Source organism: Amblyraja radiata, chromosome 25 (assembly GCF_010909765.2).
Source record: "Amblyraja radiata isolate CabotCenter1 chromosome 25, sAmbRad1.1.pri, whole genome shotgun sequence".
In the NCBI taxonomy this organism is placed as follows: Eukaryota; Metazoa; Chordata; class Chondrichthyes; order Rajiformes; family Rajidae; genus Amblyraja; species Amblyraja radiata.
The window spans coordinates 18,807,922-18,830,895 of record NC_045980.1 but is presented as its reverse complement, the minus strand read 5'-3'; the positions used below and the strand labels follow the sequence as shown (position 1 = coordinate 18,830,895).

At 46.0% G+C, this 22,974-nt stretch overlaps 1 protein-coding gene across 1 annotated transcript; it reads left to right on the top strand.

Annotated features, from left to right (window-relative positions):
• The first annotated feature begins 1,649 nt into the window (after positions 1–1,649).
• Positions 1,650–22,660, top strand: rasl10a (RAS like family 10 member A). Its single transcript, XM_033043352.1, has 3 exons — positions 1,650–2,114; positions 17,610–17,734; positions 22,279–22,660. Exons 1-3 carry the CDS (start codon positions 1,899–1,901, stop codon positions 22,547–22,549), a joined length of 612 nt encoding a protein of 203 aa, XP_032899243.1. The 5' UTR covers positions 1,650–1,898; the 3' UTR covers positions 22,550–22,660.
• The last annotated feature ends 314 nt before the right edge of the window (positions 22,661–22,974 follow it).

Genomic DNA, 22,974 nt, shown 5'->3' with positions numbered 1-22,974 from the left:
TGGGCCCTTCAGCCCACAATATATGTGACGAACATAGTGCCACGTTAAACTGATCTCGTAGATAAGAAATTGTCTTGGCATCACGTTCGGTACTGACATTGTGGGCCGAAGCGCCTGTTCTTGTGCTGTACTGTTCTATGGTCTAACGTGTAATGACAGAATTAGACCGAGCTATGACTCCCCTCACGCAGATATGAACCAACACACGTTAACAACAAGTATTCTAGTCTCTGTATCAGGTAACTATTCCATCCGATCTCACATACCAGAGATATAGTCTTTATGTAATCTGTAACGAGGACCTTCGACGGCAGTTGGGCAAATGTCCATTAGAAGGGCGAAGAATATCTTTCTATTTGTACTGTATGAGATCGAGAATCATTTCAACGATAATTTATTTCATCGAGTTATGCAGCCATCGGCACGACCAGCCCACGCCGACCAAGGTGTCCCATCTCCACTAGTCCCACCTGCCCGCGTCTGGCCCATGTCGCTCTAAACCTATTTAATCCATTTGTTTTCATCCTTCACATGAGATGTAAAACTAAAGCCCTGTCTAACTCCTTACAGAACGTCTATGACACTGTTGTGAGTAAGACCGGGGTCCATCATTAAACCGGATCACATCGCCTTTCTGAGGCGTTTGGGCCATCGACTCTTCTGCCATAAAGTGCTTTGGGACACCCGCGGTTGTGAAAGGCGCTTTATCAATGTAATCTAGGAGCAAAACACAAAGTGCTGGAGGAACTCCGCGGGTCAGACAGCATCTGTGGAGGGAATGTACAGACACCGTTTCGGGTCGGGAACCTTCTTCAGACTTAAACCTTTGCTTGGCGTGGTGTTTCCATGGGGAGATTTGGTGCGAGTTTACCCTGTGCTGCTTAAAGGATCGGGCCGTCTCAGTGGGTTTGGGCTAGCGGGGAGGGGATGGGATCTCAACCCCCGCAGAGCGGCGCTGGGGGAGAGCTCGGGTTACTAATGTTGCCAATTTACCAATGGAACCTGGGGGTCGCAATGGAACAACATCGGTTGGGACCCTTCTTCAGACAGGTGAAATTGGGGGGGGGGGGGGGGGGGGGGGAGGGGTGATAGCTGGAAAAGAGAGGTAGGTTGGGATAAAGCCTGGCAAGTGATAGGTGGATACACGGCTCCACTCCTTTCACACGGAGTTAGGACAAGGAGTCCCATATTCAGCTGGTGGTAGCCTGCGACCCAGTGCTGTTGAATCCACCAATGCTGTTGAATCCGCCAATTCCCCATCTCTCTTTCCTCTGCTCCCTTCATCCGAGTGGGGTTCCATTTACCCCACTATCAAGCCACAGTCACCCTGTCCTTTGCCCTGCATTCTCTCCCTCCCCCCACAGGTCCCTCAACTACATTTTACGCCCCCGGCACTCCCTTGCATCCTTTTCCACCAGTATCCCTCCCTCCGGCTTTGCATTTCACTCATCCTCTCCTTTTGTCTCCTTTTGACCTCCAGCATTTGTCATTTAGTTCACCCATCTGCCGCTGTACCCCCCCCCCCCCCCCCCCCCCCCTCGTTTGTATCCACCTATCACTTGCCAGGCTTTGCCCCACTCCTCTTTCCCAGCTTTCCCAGGTCTCCCCGTTTAGCTACCCTGACTCCACCAGTCTGAAGACGGGTCCCAACCAGAAACGTCGCCTATCCATGTTCTCCAGAGATGCTGCCTGGCCCGCTGAGTTACTCCAGCACTTTGTGTTTCGCTCAGGGAGCGCCAGACTCCATCCCCTCCCCGGACCAAGAGACTTTCAGCACTTTGTAGATCGGCGGGGATTGTGAGACATCGCACCTCGGGGGGGAGACTCGGCTCGGAGAGAGGGGAGAGTGCAGTCCTCTGTCTGATCCGGCACAGGAGGCTGGCTGCTGGCTGCAAGCAATGAGCGGCACCTTTACCATCGCCCTGCTCGGTTGCCCCGGGGTGGGTAAGACAGCCATCATCCGCCAGTTTCTCTTCAACGATTTCAGCCCAATCTACAGCCCGACCAGAAGCAGGCAGGTCCACAGAGCCTCGGTCATGCTGGACGGCGGCATTTACGACTTGAAAATCGTGGACGTCCCGCACATCCCAACGTTCCCGACCACCGGCGCCCAGGTAAGGAACGTGCAGTCGACCCCCACTGTGGCTTCTCCACCCCTCAACATAATCACCCTCGTTCAACACAATTCATTTTCTAACTGTGGTCAGGTATTCTTGCAAACTGATCGCTGCCCCTGGAACTGATGCACTACAATGCTGAGAACTATATTCTACACTCTGTATCTTCGCCCTATTGTACTGGAGTTTGACTTCATTGTATTTATGTGTAGTATTATGTGATCTGAGCGGATAGCGTGCAAAACAAAGCACTTACATAGAAACATAGAAACATAGAAAGTAGGTGCGAGAGTAGACCACCAGGTCCGTCGAGCCCGCACCGCCATTCGCTCATGGCTGAACACTAAACAGACACACTTACCCACAAACAGTAGACACAAGACACAGAACACAAGACACTACCCTCCCCTTTATACCGCTATCACCCCTCTCCACCCCAAAAACCTCGTGATCTCCTGGGGGAGGCAAAAAACCGGATAAAAACCCAGGTCCAATTCGGGAAAAAAATCCGGGAAATTCCTCTCCGACCCCAATCCAGGCGATCGACACTTGTCCAGGAGATCACTCAGGTCTTACTATACTAACCATACCTAGGTCCATATCCCTGCCCTCTCCCCGTAGCCCCTTATCCCCTTGGCAGCTAAAAAACCATCTATTTTAGTCATAAATATATTTAAAGTTTCTGCTTCCACTGCTCCCTGGGGCAGCGAATTCCACAAATTAACCACCCTCTGGGTGAAGAAGTTCTTCCTCATCTCAGTTTTAAAAGAGCCCCCCCTTATTCTGCAACTATGTCCCCTAGTTCTAGTCTCCCCGATCATTGGGAACATCCTCGGTGCATCCACCCGATCAAGGCCCCTCACGATCTTATATGTTTCAATGAGATCGCCTCTCATTCTTCTAAACTCCAAAGAGTAGAGTTCCAGCCTACTTAACCTTTCCTCATATGTCAATCCCCTCATTGCAGGAATTAATCTTGTAAACCTTCGCTGCACTGCCTCCAGGGCTAGTACATCCTTTCTTAAGTATGGACCCCAGAACTGTACGCAGTATTCCAAATGTGGTCTCACTAATACTGTGTACAGCTGCAGCAAGACCTCCGTGTTTTTATACTCAATCCCCCTAGCAATAAAGGCCAAAACTCCATTGGCCTTCCTGATTGCTTGCTGCACCTGCATACTAACTTTTAGTGATTCATGTACTAATACCCCTAGATCCCTTTGCGTTGCATTACAACGCAGCTCCTCCTCATTTAGAAAATAACTTGCCCTATCATTTTTTTTCCCAAAGTGAATGACTTCACATTTATTAGTATTAAACTTCATCTGCCAAGTTGTTGCCCACTCACCTAGCTTATCTATATCCTTTTGCAGACTCTTCCTATCCTCCTCATCCCCTACTTTTCCTCCCATTTTTGTATCGTCCGCAAATTTTGATATATTACACTTGGTTCCCTCCTCCAAATCATTTATATAAATTGTGAACAACTGGGGTCCCAGCACCGACCCTTGCGGAACCCCGCTAGTTACCGGTTGCCATCCCGAGTATGAACCATTTATCCCCACTCTCTGCTTCCTATTTGTTAGCCAATCCTCTACCCATGCTAATATATTACCCCCAATCCCATAATTTTTTATTTTTAGCAATAGTCTCTTATGTGGCACCTTGTCAAAAGCCTTTTGGAAGTCCAAGTATACCACATCCACCGGTTCCCCTTTATCCACCCGGGTTGTTACTTCCTCAAAGAATTCGAGCAGATTCGTTAAACAGGACTTCCCCTTCACAAAACCATGCTGGTTCTGTCCGATGAAGTCATGTTTATCCAAGTGCCCCGTTAGTGTTTCTTTAATAATTGTCTCTAACATTTTACCCACCACCGATGTTAGACTAACCGGTCTATAGTTACCCGCCTTCTGTTTACTTCCTTTTTTAAATATAGGTGTTACATTGGCCATTTTCCAATCCACTGGGACCGTTCCTGCCTCCAGGGAGTTTTGGAAAATTATCACCAATACATCCACAATCCCCACCGCTATCTCCCTCAAGACCCTTGGATGTAATCCATCAGGCCCAGGGGATTTATCCTCCTTCAGTCTCATTAATTTCCCTAATACCACCTCCTTGGTGATCTTAATAGTATTTAGCTCCTCCATTCCTACCGCCCCCTGTTTATCCAGCGTTGGAATATTTTTTGTGTCTTCTATGGTGAAGACTGATACAAAATACTCGTTTAATGCCTTTGCCATTTCCATGTTCCCCACCAACAACTCTCCAGTCTCACCCTCCAATGGACCAACGTTCACCTTAGCCACCCTTTTTCTTTTTATATAGCTATAAAAACTCTTACTATTAGTTTTTATGTTGTTTGCTAATTTCCTTTCATAGTCTATTTTCCCCGTCTTAATTAATCTCTTAGTTATTTTTTGCTGACCTTTAAATGCTTCCCAATCCTCTACCCTCCCACTATCTCTGGCTACCTTATATGCCCTTGCCTTCAGCCGAATACTATCCTTTATAGTTTTACTGAGCCATGGCTGACTGTTCTTACCCTTACCCCTTTTTTTCTTCATAGGAATAAATTTTTCTTGAAGGTTATACAGTAGACCCTTAAACGTACACCACTGCTCATGTACCGTCTTATTCTTGAGTCTGCTATCCCTGTACTTCACTGTACTAGGTACACGTTATATTAATCCTAACATTGATAAACCTAGTACATTGTGTGTGGAAAAAGTTGCCCCTCAGTTTACTAATCAATCTTTCTCCTCTCAACTTAAACCGATGTCCTCTGGTTCTTGATTTCCCCATCTCTGTGAAAACATACTCTATGCACTCACTCTATCTATTTTCTTCGTGATTTTATACACCTCTGTAAAATTAGTTTTATTCATTTTAGGATTCATAAACATAGAAAATAGATGCAGGAGGAGGCCATTCGGCCCTTCGAGCCAGCACCGCATTTAAACCTCAATTTAAACTTCTCACCCTCATTACACATCTATGTTTTACTGAGTCAAATGGTCATGCAGCTCAGAAACCGGCCCTTCAGCCCAACTTGTCCATGCCGACCAAGATGTTCCATCGAAGCCCACATTTTGCTCATGTCCCCTGAAACCTTTCCTGTCCATGTGCCTGTCAAAACGCTGTTAAAATACCTGCCGCAACTACCTCCTCTGGCAGCTCGTTCCATCCACCCACCACCCATCTGTGTGAAAAAGTTTCCCTTCAGTTTCCTATTAAATCTTTCCCCTCTCACCTTAAATCTATGTCCTCTGGTTTGTGATTCTCAGACTCTGGAAAAAAGACTCTGTACATTCACCCTATCTATTCCCTTCATGATTTTATACACTTGCCGCAAGGAAACATCAAATGTGGAGTGTACTCGGTATAAAGATGTGATGATTAACAGTTCAAACATACTGTATATGGACATTTGTTGGCAGATAGATAGTTAAAATATGTCATTTTAACTTGTAATCTACCTCATCTTGAATGATGCAGGCAAATTCTGTATTCACCACTGAATAGGCTGTAGACTTTAGAGATACAACGTGGAAACAGGCCCCATGGCCCACAAAGTCCTCGCCGACCAGCGATCACCCTGTACACTAGGTCTATTAAGGGACAATTTACAATTTTACCAAAGCCAATTAATCTACAAACGTGTACATCTTTGGAGTGTTGGAGGAAACCGGAGCACCCGGAGCAAACCCACACGGCCACAGGGAGAACGTGCAAAGCGCCCGTAGTCAGGATTGAACCCGGGTCTCTGGCGCTGTAAGGCAGCAACTCTACCACTTCGCCACTATGCCGCCACCAAATACATCACTGCTTATTTATCTTCTTCTTTCGTGTCCATCTTCCATGTTTCAATTATTGACATCGCTGTCATCGTCCGTCCTGAAAAAGACGCAAGCTTCCGGCGACAATCAGTGGGAGCCATCACTTGTTGCAACAGATGATGATGGTAGCAGAATGAGCTCAGGATACTTCCAGTTCCCAGCCCCGCAAAGTGGATGCTTCTGCTATGGGGCCGCTTATTTATCTGATAAAGAGTTAACTGAAGATTTAAGCTTATAAAAAAAATAGTTTCAGAAGATGTTTACAGTGAAAGTTAAAACTGGTAACTACAGATGTGAGGTGATGCACCTTGGGAGTAGTAATGAGGCAAAGACATACATCGTGAATGGTAGGATTCTAGGAAATCTTGTATTTAATTTAGTTCAGAGATACAGAATGGAAACTGGCCCTTCAGCCCAACGAGTCCACGCTGACCATCGATCATCCGTTCACACTAGTTCTAAGTTATCCCACTTTCTCATCAAATCCCTACACACTGGGGGCAATTTACAGAGGACAATTATCCCACAAACCTGCATGTTTGGAGAAAGGAACAAAAGGCTGTGGTGCGTCTGTGTATTTGTATTTGTTTTGTACAGGGCAGCACAGTGGCGCAGCAGTAGAGTTGTACCTGGGTTCTGTCCTGACAGCGGGTGCTGTCTGTGTGGAGTTTGTACGTTCTCCCTGTGACCGCGTGGGTTTTCTCTGGGTGCTCTGGTTTCCTCCCACATCCCAAAGACGTGCAGGTTTGTAGTTTAATTACCTTCTGTAAATTGTCCCTTGTGCGTAGAATAGAACTGGTGCACGGTGATCGCTGGTCGGCGTGAACTCGGTGGGGCAATGGGCCTGTTTCCACGCTGTGTCTCTAAACTCAACTAAACTGATGACAATAGTGTTGGATAAAGAATAGGAGAAGGCTCGTGGAGGGCATGGGTGTAAGGCATAACCAGTTGGGCTGAATGGCCTGTTACTGCGCAGTGCAGAGTTGCTTGTTTGTAATTCTATGGATTACGGCCACAAACAGGCACACTTCTGCCTCCTAATTACAATACAATTCAATTTATTGTCATTTGGACCCCTTGAGGTCCAAACGAAATGCCGTTTCTGCAGCCATACATTACAAACAAATAGACCCAAGACACAACATAATTTACATAAACATCCATCACATTGCTGTGATGGAAGGCCAAAAAAACTTCTCTCTCCACTGCACTCTCCCCCCCATGTCAGAGTCAAAGTCAAAGCCCCCGGCGGGCGATGGCGATTGTCCCGTGGCCATTAAAGCCACGCCGGGTGATGCAAGGTCGCACACCGGGTCTTGGTGTTAGAGCCCCCGGCGTGTGCTCGCAGCCCGCAGCCATTCCAAGCCGCGCGGGGCGGTGCTGTAAGGCCCCGCTCCAGGTGCTCTTCAACCCCGCAACTCGGGCGGGAGAAGTCGCCGCTGCGGAAGCCCCGAAAAGCGGTCTCCCTCCAGGGACCCGCGGGCTCCCGGTGCCGTCCGCCAAACCCGCAGTTGCAGCCACCGAATCTCCGGGGGTCGGGTCGCTGCAGCGTCCACCACAGCTCCACCCGCTCTGGACTCGGCCAGCACCGCGACGGTGAGGTGAGTAGTCGGCACCACAGCCCCGGTCTTCCTGTTGGAGGCCGCTCCTCATTGCAGCCCCAACAACAACGGAGACCCGACAAAGAAAAGGTCGGGTCTCCCGTGCAGGGAGAGATTTAAAAGTTACCCCCACCCCCCCACACACATACCCCAACAAAAATAACAAAAACTACATAAAAACATAGACATAAAATAATAAAAACGCAGACGGACTGCAGAGGCCGCAGCTGACGAGAGTCGCGCCGCCTACCACCCGCCTACCACTAATTGAGTAAAGTCTCTTCACAGTCTAACAAATGTTACACCAAGTTATTTGAAAAACACGATCATTTGCAAATAAACTTATCTAGAAGCCATATCAGTGCAGCCAATTGGAATGTATCACCACTAATGTTGAGTTGCTCATCACAGCTAATAGCCAACTCCTTATCTCACAAACTTTATTAGTGTGACTGTGCAGGTAAATGCATTAATGGTTCAGCTGAAATTGCAGAATGCCTGTTGTGTACAGAGTGGCCCTGCTTACATTCAATTCTACTTATTCATTGGCTTTGTGCAAATAAAGATGGTGACAGTATTTGTTTATGACCGTTTTCCGTGCTACCTTTATGCTCGTGTATATTTCCAGCTTTCAGCCGTACAGCCACTTGCTCCTGTGGTAATGAATAAACAGAAAACAGGTCTGATGCAATGGAGTATTCTGACAGAAGAATAGTATTTTGCATTGCAATATTGAGAAAACTCATACACTGTCACCTCCAGTTTATTCTCTCCACCTCCCACTTCCACCTCTACTTTCAGTCTGAAACATAGAAACATTGAAAATAGGTGCAGGAGTAGGCCATTCAACCCTTTGGGCCAGCACCACCATTCAATATGATCATGGCTGATCATCTAAAATCAGTACCCCGTTCCTGCTTTCTCTCCATATCCCTTGATTCCTTTAGCCCCAAGAGCTAAATCTAACTCTCTCTTGAAAACATCCAGTGAATCTGTGGCAGAGAATTCCACAGATTCACAACTCTTTGGGTGAAAAAGATTTTCCTCATATCAGTCCTAAATGGCCTACCCTGCATTCTTAAACTGTGACCCCTGGTCCTGGACTCCCCAACATTGGAATCATTTTTCTTGCATCTAGCCTGTCCAATCCTTTAAGAATTTTATATATTTCTATATGCTTCTGAAGAGAGGTCCTGACCCGAAACATCACCTATTCTTTTTCTCCAGAGATGCTGCCTGGCCCCCTGAGTTACTCCAGCACTTTGTGTCTATCTTCAGTATAAACCAGCATCTGCAGTTCCTTCCTACACAATTGAGCAGTGGTTTGAGATTAAAGGTATCTTAATTTTTTTTAAACTTGCAATACCTCTTTACAATAAGAAACAAAGTTAAAAAACAAGAAAGTTACGAGACAATTTTGCAAAAAGAATAATTAATCACCATGCTCCTATTTTGAAATATCTTATCCGCTTTTATAGAATGGTAAACCGGGAAAGTGTATTTTGTGGATTGTAATCCGATAATGTATCTTGTGTACCCAGCTGCTCTTAACAGAGACCGGGGATGCAGGAAACCTTGGTGATAAACACGCCCATTGAGGTTTACAAGATCTTAAGGGCATTGATAAAGTGAACACTCACCGTATTTTCCCAGGGTAGAGGATTCTAAAACTAGAGGACATAGTCTCAGGGTGAGAGTGGCAAAATTTAAGAGGGCCTCAGGAGCAACGTTTTCATTCGAAGGGTAGACTGTATGATAATGAGCTGGCAGAGGAAGCTATAGAAGCGCATACAATTACAACTTTTAAAAGACATTTGGATGCATATATTGATATGGATATGAAAAGCAGTTGTAACAGATAATCTATTTGTAAACCATGTTAGTGTAGCCAATTGAAAGGGTTTAAAGGGGTAAGGGCTAAATGCAGGCAAATAATACTAGTGCATTATGTCAATTTGGTCGGCATGGGCAATGTGGGCCGAAGGGCCTGTTACCATTCTGGACAGCTCTATGACTCTACGATTCTGTGTAAGATCTCCAACGGCCATTACAAACATCATCAGTTCAATGCATTCAGTTCATGCTTTGCACTGGGATGTTAAATAACCCTTCACTGTTGCAAAACTAGTTTAACACCTGACTGAGTTTATTGCAGATGGAGTATTTTCTGCACTAAATGCTTGAGGGTTTTTTTCCCCCCGTTCTGATTAGCAAAGCTTAAAATCTACAGTAGGGAAAATATAATGAAGCCATGGTAAGTGTGAGTTGAATATGGGAAGATCGGTCCATTGTGAACAATTCGCAGTAATGTGGCGATTCTTTTTGTGTAATTGATCCCAGCATTGCGTTGATCACATGGACATTGCACTGCATACTTTAGTGGCACACTCCAATTTCACCCTCTCATGGTAATATACCCAGTATCACATAGATGTCACTGCTGGTAAGATGACCTATTCCATTGGTGTTGGTTGTAATTTTAAAAGTGACATTATCTGTTTATATTTTACTGCTGCCCCACGTACTATGTTAGGATTCATCCACGACATCTTCCCATATATTTTTATGGAGCCAAATATTGATTCTGATTTGTACAAAAAATGTGGATAATATTATATAAGGGACAATTTTTGTAAGCAGGTGTTCATAGCTGCTCCTCTCCCTATCTTTATTCCTATTATAACCATGTAGTAAATTAATGGATTTAATTAAGGAATGATTTCAATGCCTTTGTACTAAAGTGATGCTAAACCTCCCCGTATCTCTGGAGCTCAGTAACTGTTTCATTCCTCCAGGGCTTATGATTGTCATAAATATAAGATGCTGAGTTATTAACCTTTCCCCTGAAGTGTAATGGGTTTCCAAAGGATTTGATGCAGCTTATTGGGCTTTGCATTTGTCCAAGACCCTGGCCTTGATCTGTCAGGGTATATATTTATGTAGAAGTATAAATGTAAGATGAGCGTTTGACAGCACTGGGCCTGTATTAGAAGCATGAAGGGGGACTTCATTGAAACTTACTGAATAGTGAAAAGCCTGGATAGAGTGGACGTGGAGAGGATGTTTCCACTAGTGGGAGATTCTAGGACTAGAGGGCACAGCCTCAGAATAAAAGGGCGTACCTTTAGAAAGGAGATGAGGAGGAATTTCTTTAATCAGCGGGAGTGAATCCGTGGAATTCATCGCCATAGACGGCTGTGGGGGCCAGGTTATTGTGTATTTTTAAGGTGGCGATTGACGGATTCTTGATTAGTAAGGGTGGCAGGAGTTATGGGGAGAAGGCAGGAGAATGGGGTTGAGAGGGAAAAATTGACCTGCCATGATTAAATGGCGGAGTAGATTTGATGGGCCAAATAGCCTAACAGTGCTCCTATGACTTATGTACTTATAAAGTTGGAATGTTATATTAGTTACATAAAATGTGGGTGAGGCCGAGGTTAGAGATTTGTATTCAGTTTGAGTTGTTGGAAAGATGCCATTAAGCTGAGAAGAGTGCAGAGAATATATACAAGGATGTTTACAGGACTCCAGACCCTGAGCTATCGGGAGAGGTTGGGCAAACTAGGACTGCATTCCTTGAAGCGCACAGATGGCTGAGAGATGATCTTATAGAGGTGTATGAAATCATGAGGGGAATAGATAGGGTGAACAACCAGGAAACAGGCCCATCTGCCCAACTTGCCCATGCCGACCAAGATGTCCCATCTACACTTGTCCCATCTGTCTTTGTTTGATCCATGTCCCTTTATACTTTTCCTATCCACGTACCTGTCCAAATATCTTTTAAATGTTAAAGGTACACAAAATTGCTGGGGAAACTCAGCGGGTGCAGCAGCATCTATGGAGCGAAGGAAATAGGCGACGTTTCGGGCCGAAACCCTTCAGTCTGAAGAAGGGTTTCGGCCCGAAACGTCGCCTATTTCCTTCGCTCCATAGATGCTGCTGCACCCGCTGAGTTTCCCCAGCAATTTTGTGTACCTTCGATATTCCAGCATCTGCAGTTCCCTTTTGAACATCTTTTAAATGTTGTTGTTTTACCTGCCTCAACTGCCTGGCAGTTTGTTTCAGATACTCACCACCCTCTGTGCGAAACATTTGCCGCTCAGGTTCCTATTAAATCTGCCCCATCTCATCTTAAACCTATGTCCTCTGGTACTTGATTCCCCAACTCTGGGTAAATGACCATGCATTTACACTATCTATTGCCCCTCATTATTTTATACACCTCAATAAGATCACCCCCCCCCTCCCCCCAGCAACCTGCGCTCAAAGGAATAAAGTCCTAGCCTGCTCAACTTCCTGTAGCTCAGGCTCTCGAGTGCTGGCAACATCCTCATAAAACTTCCCTGCACTCTTTCCAGCTTAACGGCATCCTTCCTATAGCAGGGTACCAAAACTGAACACAATACTCTACAGCACTGCCTCACCAAAATCTTGTACAACTGTAAGGTAACATCAGCTTTGCCCTCTGCATTGTAGGACCTTCTATAAAATGCCTGAGGAAACATTTCTTTTACTGTGTGCCTTTACTTCATCTGTGACTACCTTCACAAGCATCTTAACATATAGCTCATAATATCCACTTGGGAAAATTATGCCCCATTAATAAAGTCAATCACATTATAATGCCTTACACCATTTTCTGATACTTTAAATGTACCTTTTTTAAATTCCTTCTTCCCGTCTGATTAAACAAGGGTACAGTACATGTGGAGGTTGATAGTTAATATAGGTATACTTTGAAATTATCATCACCCCCACTAAGAGCAAACATTTGCTTACAGAAGTTACCTTTGCCCGATGATTATCCTCACTGGAGATGCTATTCATTCATATCTAGTATTATTTGTACAGGACACGTGTCAGCCAAACCCCCTTCCTGATTCTCGGAGATTAAGCTCCCGAACATTTGTATGTATTCAACCGTTGCCAAGGAAAAGGTCACATCAAAGGTCTAACCAATTACCTCTCAGATCTCAAGGGATAGCTCTCAGATATGATATATGAGCGCTTTCAGTTTAAATTGTACCGAGTGATTAAAATCAGGTATAAAAGGATTAGCTATCTGCATCGCTCTTGTTTAGATGAAAATCTGTGCAATTAACGATTGCAATTACAATAAATTGTGAAATTTCAGAGCAGAGTGGGCATTTTGGATTTATTTTATGTCCCTCCAACACTCTGCCTCAGAAAGTGTTGAATTTCATTCTGCAATACCTTTGTAAAGTTAACGCTGGCTCAGTTTCTCAGGTAGTTTTTGGTTAAGGGGCTATTTGATTACCGAGGCTCCCCGATTTAAGTGAGGGTCATGTCCCGCGGACCCTTGCATACGTCGGGCGTTACGTAAGTCAGAAGTGGAAGTGCTACTGTGCGTTGGTAAATTAAAGGGCCTGTCCCACGAGCATGTGACTCCATGCGGCAAGCGCGACCTAATGTGGCGCTTGAGCCGTATGGCCTCGCGGGGCCGGTCCCACTTCGATCGCCGGATCTGTATGGAGTTGTGCGGAGCCAGTCCCGACATCGCGCGGGGCTCCGAAAAACTGACTGTGCTCAAAAATTCCGCGCGGCAACGGCCTGCCGGCCCGCAGTCGCCTCGATGCCGTACGCACCGTCTCGACAGGGCGTGCGCAGCGTCTCAACGCGTACGTCACGTGCAAACTTCCCACGGACTTCGCTCGAACTTCACGTCAATCACTCGACCTCCGCGCGGCCCCCGCTTCCGGTTTGGTCGCGCTTGCCGCATGCAGGTCGCATGCTCGTGGGACAGGCCCTTTACTGTTCAACACAGAGACCAGGTGGGATCATGGGGGCCTCTGAAGCAGAGACAATGGGGGAGCTCCGACCTGGTGACCACGGGAGAGCTCCATCGTGGAAACCACGAGGGGAAAATCCACACAGACTTTGTCCATGGACATTCACTTACCCATCTCGCCCAGGGACGTTCACTTATGCCCCATGTGCCAAGAAGTGTCATCTATGCTTGCCCCACCTGCCCATGTTTGGTCCATATCCCTGTCCAAATGTCTTTCATTATAGATTTGGGTGAAGGAATAGACTGTGGGGCAAGGTTATTTTGGGAGACATTCACAAAGTCAGACAAAAGTGTGCAAAATTGTGGAAGATGGTGACACAGTGGTGCAGCTGGAAGAGCTGCTGCCTCACAGCGTCGGAAACACTGGTTTGATCCTGACCTCGGGTGCTGTCTGTGTGGAGTTTGCACGTACTACCTATAATCACGTGGGTTTCCTCTGGGTGCTCCGGTTTCCTCCTACATCCCAAAGGTGTGCGGGTTTGTAAGTAAATTGTAAATTGTCCCTAGTGTGTATGGAGTGGATACGAAAGTGGGATAACATAGAACCAATGTGGACGGGGGATCAATAGTCAGCATGGACTTGATGGGCTGAAGGGCCTGTTTCCACACTGTATCATTCAATTACTTCAATTGTGCTCAAGGTGATGTCAACACTGGATCTGAGAAAGAACAATAGGAAGACTTTCTTGATTTTGAGGGACCTGGAACTGTGAAGGAGAAATTTTACATAAATTAATGTATCTAAGATGGTACATTGGTACATGACTTATTCCTGAGATCAATTTTACAGAATCTTAACTTAAGCTCCAGGAATAACTCTAAACTCATTCCTAACGAACCTGGCAACTATTTATCCCCAGAGAAGGATTATTTGCCACAGAAGGCTGTGGAATTATTTGCCACAGAAGGCTGTGGAGACCAAGTGTGCCTAACTTAAGAAAAGACATTGCTTAATTCCAGTAACTTCCCTAACTAGTGCTCATTTTGAGTTCTCTGATTTCTGGCACTCGTGTTCAATGGACCGAAAGACGGTTGTCCCACTCTGAGTCTGTCTCTGTATCATCGGGTTCGTCTCTCCATATCCACCCCAATTTTTTCCCTTCTATCAGTCATGTCGATTCGTGGAAACCACTGCAAATGCAGAAGGAACGTGACCCTCCTTGATCACCGCCCGCATTGCGGAAGGAGGGAGCGCTTCCTAAACCTTGCCACAATTGTTCGGATCCACCCCCCTCCCCCGGCCACAACTGGATTGTTTTTACAACGTGTGCACTTGAGGTCGGAACAAAGTTCCTGCATTTCATGCGGTCCAGCGATCTCGGTCACGTCGCCGCAGCCTTTTACAGAAGTAATCTCATTCTCCACTAGTCACCGAGGGAGAATGTGCTGTCGAGACTGAGCCACAGAGAGCGAGAGAGAGAGGCAGCGCGGCAGGGATTGGGTACCCATCAAATCTAATGCAGCATGACTCGCCTGCTTTCTGCCGGCGAGAGAGCGAACGAGCAGCTCAACGCAAAAGAGAGTTGCCAGCAGATGCCACTAAAAAAAAAACAAGGAACTGCAGATGTTGGAGTTTTCAGCACAAACTAACCTAGGCACAAAGAACTGCAGATGCAGGAATCTTGAGCTAAACTGACACGTTGCATTTACAATGGAACTGAAGATAGAAACATAGAAAATGTGAATACAAGCCTAGTCTTTTCAATCTATCCTCATATGACAGTCCCGCCATCCCAGGGATCAACCTTGTGAACCTACGCTGCTCTGCCTCAATCACAAGGATGTCCTTCCTCAAATTAGGAGACCAAAACTGTACACAATACTCCAGATGTGGTCTCACCAGAGCCCTTTACAACTGCAGAAGAACCTCTTCACTCCTATACTGAAATCCTCTTGTATGAAGGCCAACATTCCATTAGCTTTCTTCACTGCCTGCTGTACCTGTAAGTCAACTTTCAGTGACTGGTGTACAAGGACGCCCAGATCTCGCTGCACCTCCCCTATGCCCAACCTAACTCCATTGAGATAATAATCTGCCCCCTTGTTTTTGCCACCAAAGTGGATAACCTCACATTTATCTATATTATGTTGTACTTCCGGTGGCGCTGGTGCCAGCAGCCTCCACCTTCAGCCCGGTATCTTTTTATTTTTCTGTTTTTTTAGTTATGTTAAAGTGTGTTTTTTATGTTTTTTTAAATGTCTTTATGTGGGGGAAGAGGGCACGGTAAGGGGGATACCGTCCTTCGGTCGCTTCCTGGAGAGGACGCGACTATTATTCGAGTCGTGTCCTCACCCCCCCAGCGGCCTACCTACTGGATTGGCGCGGCCTTTCCTGCCGGGATCGACCAGAGCTCCAGCAGCGGCGGGACAGCGCGGGGCTGGCAATGCCTTACCGGGGATCGCCGTCTGGAGCCCGGAGTGCTGGACCTGCTGCACCGACATCATGGAGCTGCGGTTTGCGGAGCTTCCAACGCGGGCGGCGCTGATCAACAACGCGGGGTCCTGCGACTCCACCCGGCTCGGCCTGCGGACTCGGGAGCTGCGGACTCCGGCTGCGGGAGGCGGCTGATCAGGAGGTCCGGACCGCTGAGGAGGAGGAGGATGTTCACCGTCGGGGATCGGCGTCGGCGTTCCACCAGCCCGGCGTGAGGGCCTGAACATCGGGCCGCCCGGTGCGGCGACTGCGGGTGCTCGGAAGGCCCAGACCACGGATGAACATCTGGGAAGATCGGAGGGGAGGCTGGCTGGACTATGGTGCCTTCCTCACCTTGGTGCCACTGTGTTATTTTGTGTCGTGGACTTTCTGTGTTTGTGCTTTTCTTTTTTTAATTCAATTTTATTTTTAATATGTTTTATTATATATATATATTTAAGGGAAATTCATTTCGTTGTCTCTAATTGAGACAATGACAATAAATTTGAATACAATACAATACAATACAATATTATACTGCATCTGCCACGCATCTGCCCACTCACTCAACCTGTCCAGGTCACCCTGCATGATGCTGGTTTACAAACAGAGACAGAAAGTGCTGGAGTAACAGTTGGTCGGGCAGCATCTCTGGAGAACGTGGATAGGTGACGTTTCATGTCGGGAGCCTGAAGATGGGTCCCAAACCCGAAATGCCATCCATCCCTTTTTTCCAGAGATGCTACCTGAGCCACTGAGTTACTCCGGCGCTTTGTGGGTGTGTGTGTTTTTTTGTTGGTATGTTTAACATGGTCTTAGCCATGCTATTGCTCACATGATAGTATATCAATAAAATTCAAACCTTTTGTCTTTTCTTTATTAAATGTGTGGCCAACCTGCGGGGCACAATGGCGCAGCTGGTAAAGCTGCTGCCTCACAGCGCCAGAGATCCGGGTTTGATCTAGACCTCAGGTGCTGTCAGTGTGGAGTTTGCACGTCCTCCCTGTGACCACCTGGGTTTCCTCCAGGTGCTCCGGTTTCCTCCCAAATCCCATGAACGTGCGGGATTGTAGGTTAATTTGGCCTCTGTAAAATTATCCCACTGTAGGAGGTGGATGAGAAAGTGGGATAACATAGAACTAATGTGAACAGTCAGATTGATGGTCGGCATGGACTCGGTGGGCTGAAGGGCCTGTTTCCATGCTGTATCCGTAACTAAATTAAAATCCTTTAGGCAGAATAAACCAAAAGTAGATCAAGTCACCGAAGGAGTTCACCCATAGATGAGATATGATTGAATGGCGGTGCAGACTCAATGGGCTGTATGGCCTATTTCTGCTCCTATGTCTTATGGTCTTTTAGAAATATTGATACAAAATGCTGGAGTAACTCAGCAAGTCAGGCTTCTTGAATCTGAAGAAGGGCCTCAGCCCGAAATGTCACCCAATCCTTCTCTCCAGAGATGCTGCCTGACCCGCTGAGTTACTCCAGCATTTTGTGTCAACCTTCAATTTAAACCAGCATCTGCAGTTCTTTCCTACACATTCACCCCATATCCCCTGACACCCATATTAATCAAGAATGTACTCTCATATTGTACAAATACTAATATTGTACTCTCATTAGTCACAATTGCACAACCTACTTAGAACCTACTTAGTCACAATGGGTGTGACTAAGTAGGTGTATAATGTACTTTTAAATTAAAGCATTTTTGTGTCTATCTTTGGTGTAAATCAGTAGCTGTAGTCCCTTCCTGCACATTTCTTGTGGTCTTAGCTGTGCATGTAAAGGTGACACATTCTTTCTGTTCTTGTTTTGGAGGAGTGGACTGACTCGAGGTGCAGGGGGATTAGGAATGCAAACGCGTACGTCCTTGTGTACGACATCTGCTGCCTGGATAGTTTTGATTATGTGAAAATGATACGGCAGCAAATTGCAGAAGTCAGGTAAGTGTCTTTACTGTATCCTCCACCACACCTTGTGCAATTGCTGCAACATCTCCAGACATTAATCAGACACAATCTAGTACAGAATCTCTTGCCCAGAGTAGGGGAATCGAGAACCAGAGGACATCTGTTTAAGGTGAGGGGGGAAAGATTTAATACGAACCTGAGGGGTAACCAGTTCACATAAAGGGTGGTGGGTGTATGGATGAGCTGCCGTAGAAGGTAGTTGAGGCAGGGACTATCGCAACATTTAAGAAACATTTAGATAGGTACATGGATGGGGCAGGTTTAGAGGGATATGGGCCAAATGCAGGCAGGTGGGACTAGTGTGGATGGGACATGTTGGGTGTGGTGGGCAAGTTGGGCTGAAGGGCCTGTTTCCACACTGTAAGACTCAATAACTCTCGTGAGAGACACAACGTGCTGTAGTAACTCAGCAGGGTCAGGCAGCATCTGTGGAGGGAATGGAAAGGCGGCGATTGGGGTCAGGATCCTTTTTCAGTCTGTAAAAACAAGGAACTGCAGATGCTGGTTTACAATGGCGGACAAAACCTGCTGGAGTCAGGCAGCATCTCTGGAGAACATGAATAGGTGACGTTCGGGTCGAGATCCTTCTTGAGATTCTTGCCCATCCCTCTGCTCCACAGATGCTGCCTGGCCCACTGAGTTACTCCAGCACTTTGTGTCCTTCTTCAGACTGGTTGTAGCAGGGGGGAGAAAGCTGGAAAAGATAGGGGTGGGGGTGGGGGGGGGACAAAGACTGGCAAGTGACAGATTAGCAAAGTGCAGGTGATTTGCAGAATTTAATCCAGTAATTAAATACTGCAAATTGGTCATCATAAGAACAGTATGGGGAAATTCAAACTCATGGTAGTTTGGCTATTAATTGTTCAGAAGTGTTTAAAACTGTTCCATTCAGAAAGGCCCAACACTCCTTCAACAATGTAATTACCAACAAATGTATCCCTCTTGAATTTAGAACATAGAATAATAACAAAAGATAGACACAAAAAGCTGGAGTAACTCACTTCCTGCTCATTTCTTGCAGGCAGCATCTCTGGAGAGAAGGAATGGGTGACGTTTTGGGTCGAGACCCTTCTTCAGACTGGTTAGGGATAAGGGAAACGAGAGATATAGATAGTGATGTGGAGAGATAAAGAACAATGATAACAACATTTAAAAGAAGAATATTATAAACATAAGAATAACAACAACGCAGGAACAGGCCCTTTGGCCCACAATGTCCGCGCTGAACATGATGTCAAGATAAACTAATCTCCTCTGCCTGCATATGATCCATATCCCTCCATTCCAACCTATTTAAAAGCCTCTTAGATGCCACTATTACATCTGCCTCCACCACCACTCCCAGCTGCACATTCCAAGTCCCCAGAAACCTGCCCCGCACATCTCCCTTTTATCTTTCTGCCGATGTTGCAATATATATGATGAATCAACAATAACGTAGCCGGTGCATTCACCACGGCTTAGTCATATTATTGCTTGAAATATACTTGTCATATCAACTATACAATAAGATACAAACTGGTTTGAGCAGTTTGGTTGATGGGACGCGCACATTATAGACCTGTCTGTCCAATTACCTCAGTATCCCACTCCAGCTGTTCTGCCTCTGACCACAAGGGGATGCAATGGAGTCAAGATCCTGGCCCTTGAGAGACTTTCTCCTTCATGGTGGGAAGGTCATTGGTTCTTTATTGTTGTCACAGATGCACAGCATCGAGAAGTTCCTTGGCACAATCCACAAATGCACAGTCACCATGTTTTGGTGCCGTTTACAAAGAAAAAGTCCAAAGTCGAAGTCCGGTCCACGTGCTGGAAGTACTGGAGCACCCCCATTCCAGGTAGGCCCAGGTAGGCCCCAGGCTGCAGCAGGCCCGTGACCCAACATCACTCTCCTCGCCCGACCACCTCTGTGTTCTGTGGGAGCCTCCTGCATCATAAGGGTGCTACACCACCAAAACAGGCATTGCAGCATGCAGAGACCTGGTGGACAATTAAACCAACACCCCTTTAACCCTGATCCTGCACCAACCCCATTTTATTCTCACCATTCTGGTTAGATTCTACCACTCACCTACACACTAGGGTTCATTTACAGCTGCCCTTCACACAATCCAATCGAGCAGATCAACGGGCAGAATAATGCAGACACAAGATTGGCAGCTCGTTGAGTTTATCATGAATGAGGATGGGAGACTCACTGTTCACACATGGTCCTGCCTCATTGATTGATTGGTTGAAAGATACAGTATGGAAACAGGCCCTTCGGCCCATCGAGTCCGTGCCGACCATTGATCACCCATGCACACTAGTTCTATGTTATCCATGCTTGCATCCGCTCCCTGCACACTGGGGGCAATCTAAATGTCCTAACCTAATCCAGCTTCACCTTATGGTCAATGGTGCATTCAGTGTCACATGTGCAAAGTGCTAGCACTTACAAACTTATCTTACAAACAGTCCAGCAGAGTATTGCCAGACCCCCAATCCCCGATTAGCGAGTGTACAGAAATAGTCTACTGAGCCCGCATGTGAGAGGCACCCCCATATTCTCTCCATATTATCATCAATTCCCCCGCACATTCTACCACTCGCCTACACACTAGGGGCAATTCGCAGAGGCCAATTGACCTACAAAACCCACAAGTCTTTGGGATGTGGGAGGAAACAGGAGCACCCGGAGCAAACCCGCGCAGTCATGAGGTGAGCGTGCAAACTCCACAGAGACAGCATTCAAGGTCAGGATCGAACCTGGTGATGTGAGGCAGTGGCTCTACCAGTTGAGCTAAAATGCTGCTGATTACATTTTCCAACAAAACAACATTGATTGAATGCAAATCTTTGCCTGTAAACTATTAGAATATTGCAAATGATGGTATGTAGTCACATTAGAGTCATAGGGTCATACAGTGTGGAAACGGGCCCTGTGGCCCAACTTGCCCATGATGTCCATCATGCCCCATCTACACTAGTCCCATCTGCGTACACTTGGCCCATAATCCTCCTAACATATCCTATCCAGGTACCTGTTCAAATGTCTCTTAAATATTATGATAGTACCAGCCTCAACTACCTCCTCCAGCAGATCAGTCCTTATACCCACCAGTCTTTGTGTAAATACGTTGCCTCTCATTCTTAATTAATGGCTTTATAATGGGAAGAAGGTAGTATTAGTTTAGTTTAGAGATACAGCGGGAAACAGGCCCTTCGGCCCACCGGGTCCGCGCCGACCAGCGATCCCCCGCATATTAACACTCTCCTACACACACTAGGGACAATTTTTACATTTACCAAGTCAATTAACCTACATACCTGTACGTCTTTGGAGTGTGGGAGGAAATGGAAGATCTTATTCTTATTTATGAATATATTACTTTACCTTTGTTGTGATTAGAACTGTCAGATTTCACATCTATTTATATCCAGTGAAACCGGTTATAACGCACGGCAGAATTAGCGTGGTGGAGGAGGCAGTTACAATTGTGGCATTTAAGAGACGTTTGGATAAACCCATGGATATGCAGGAAATAGAGGAATATTAATTTGTGTGCTGGCAGAGAACAGTTCGGTCTTAAGGTCATAAGTGACAGGAGCAGAATTAGACCATTCGGCCCATCAAGTCCATGCAATTCAATCATGGCTGATCTATCTCTCCCTCCTAACCTCATTATCCTTCCTTCTCCCCATAACCTCTGACACCCGTAGGAATCAAGAATTTATCTGCCTTAAATTTATCCACTGACTTGGCCTCCACAGCCTTCTGTGGCAAAGAATTCCACAGATTCACCACCCTCTGACTAAAGAAATTCCTCCTCATCTCCTTCCTAAAAGAACGTCCATTAATTCTGAGGCTAGGACCTCTAGTCCTAGACTCTCCCGCTAGTGGAAACATCCTCTCCACATCCACTCTATCCAAGGATCATTCTTGTAACCCTCCTCTGGACCCTCTCCAGCCAGCACACCCTTCCTCAGATATGGTGCCCAAAATTCCTCACATTATTACAAATGCGGCCCTTACCAGCACCTTATAGAGCTTCAGCATTCCATCCCTGTTTTTGTACACAAGATCTCTTGAAATAAATGCTAGCACTGAGTTTACTTTCTTTAATACCGATTCGACTTGCAGATTAACTTTTTGGAAATCCTGCACCAGAAATCCCAACTCCCTTTGCACCTCCGATTTCTGGATTCTCTCCCCATTATGAAAATATGCCTTTATTCCTACTACCAAAACGCATGACTCTACACTTTGCTACACTATATTCCATCTGCAGTCCAATGTCCACTCATGCCTCCCTCTTACTCTTTATATAACTGAAGAAACTCTTGCTATGCTCTTTTATATTGGCTAGCTTACCTTCATACTTCATCTTATCACTCGTATTGCCTTAGGTAGTCTGGAGAAGGGTCTCGACCCGAAACGTCACCTAATTCTTTTTCACCAGAGATGCTGCCTGATCCGCTGAGTTACCCCAGCCTTTTGTGTCTATTGGATTTACTCGTTTCTGGTGATTTGACAGGAGGCCAAACACAAGGCAAGCGCCAATCATCGTGGTTGGAAACAAGAGAGACCTCCAGAAGCATCGGTTCACCCCGCGCCGGAGTACCAGTGACCTGGTGAAGAGGATGTGGCGATGTGGCTACATCGAATGTTCTGCCCGGTACAACTGGCACCTTTTACTACTGTTTAAAGAACTCCTGAACTGCAGCGTGAATCCACGCTACAAACAAGGCCACCCCTCTATCCGCATCCAAGGGGCACTGCAGAGGAACAGATGCAACGTGATGTGACACTGTCCAGTTTCATGCATTAAATCAGCATGGTCTTTTTTTTAGTTTTCCTAAAATGAGTTAATTATAAGGTAAAAATAGAAAATTGTAGAATAAAATATTTTTCTTAAAACTCAACCTTTATTCTCTGCCATATTTGTTGGGTTCACATTGATTGGATAGAAAATGATATTAGTAAAAATTCAGAGCAAATTAAAGGGAAAATTAGATCCTAATTAATGTAGGGACAAAGGATTTTAAACCAGTGAACAAAACATAGATTTCAGAGAGCTCCCTGATTTAGTGTTAAATCGTTTAAAGAACAGTAAATCTTATTACAGGAAGGTTGTTGTGGCTTTAGAGAAGGTGCAGAAGAGGTTTACTAGAATGCTGTGTTAGAGGCTATTAGCCACAAGGAGAGGTAGGCCAAACTTGGGTTATTTTCT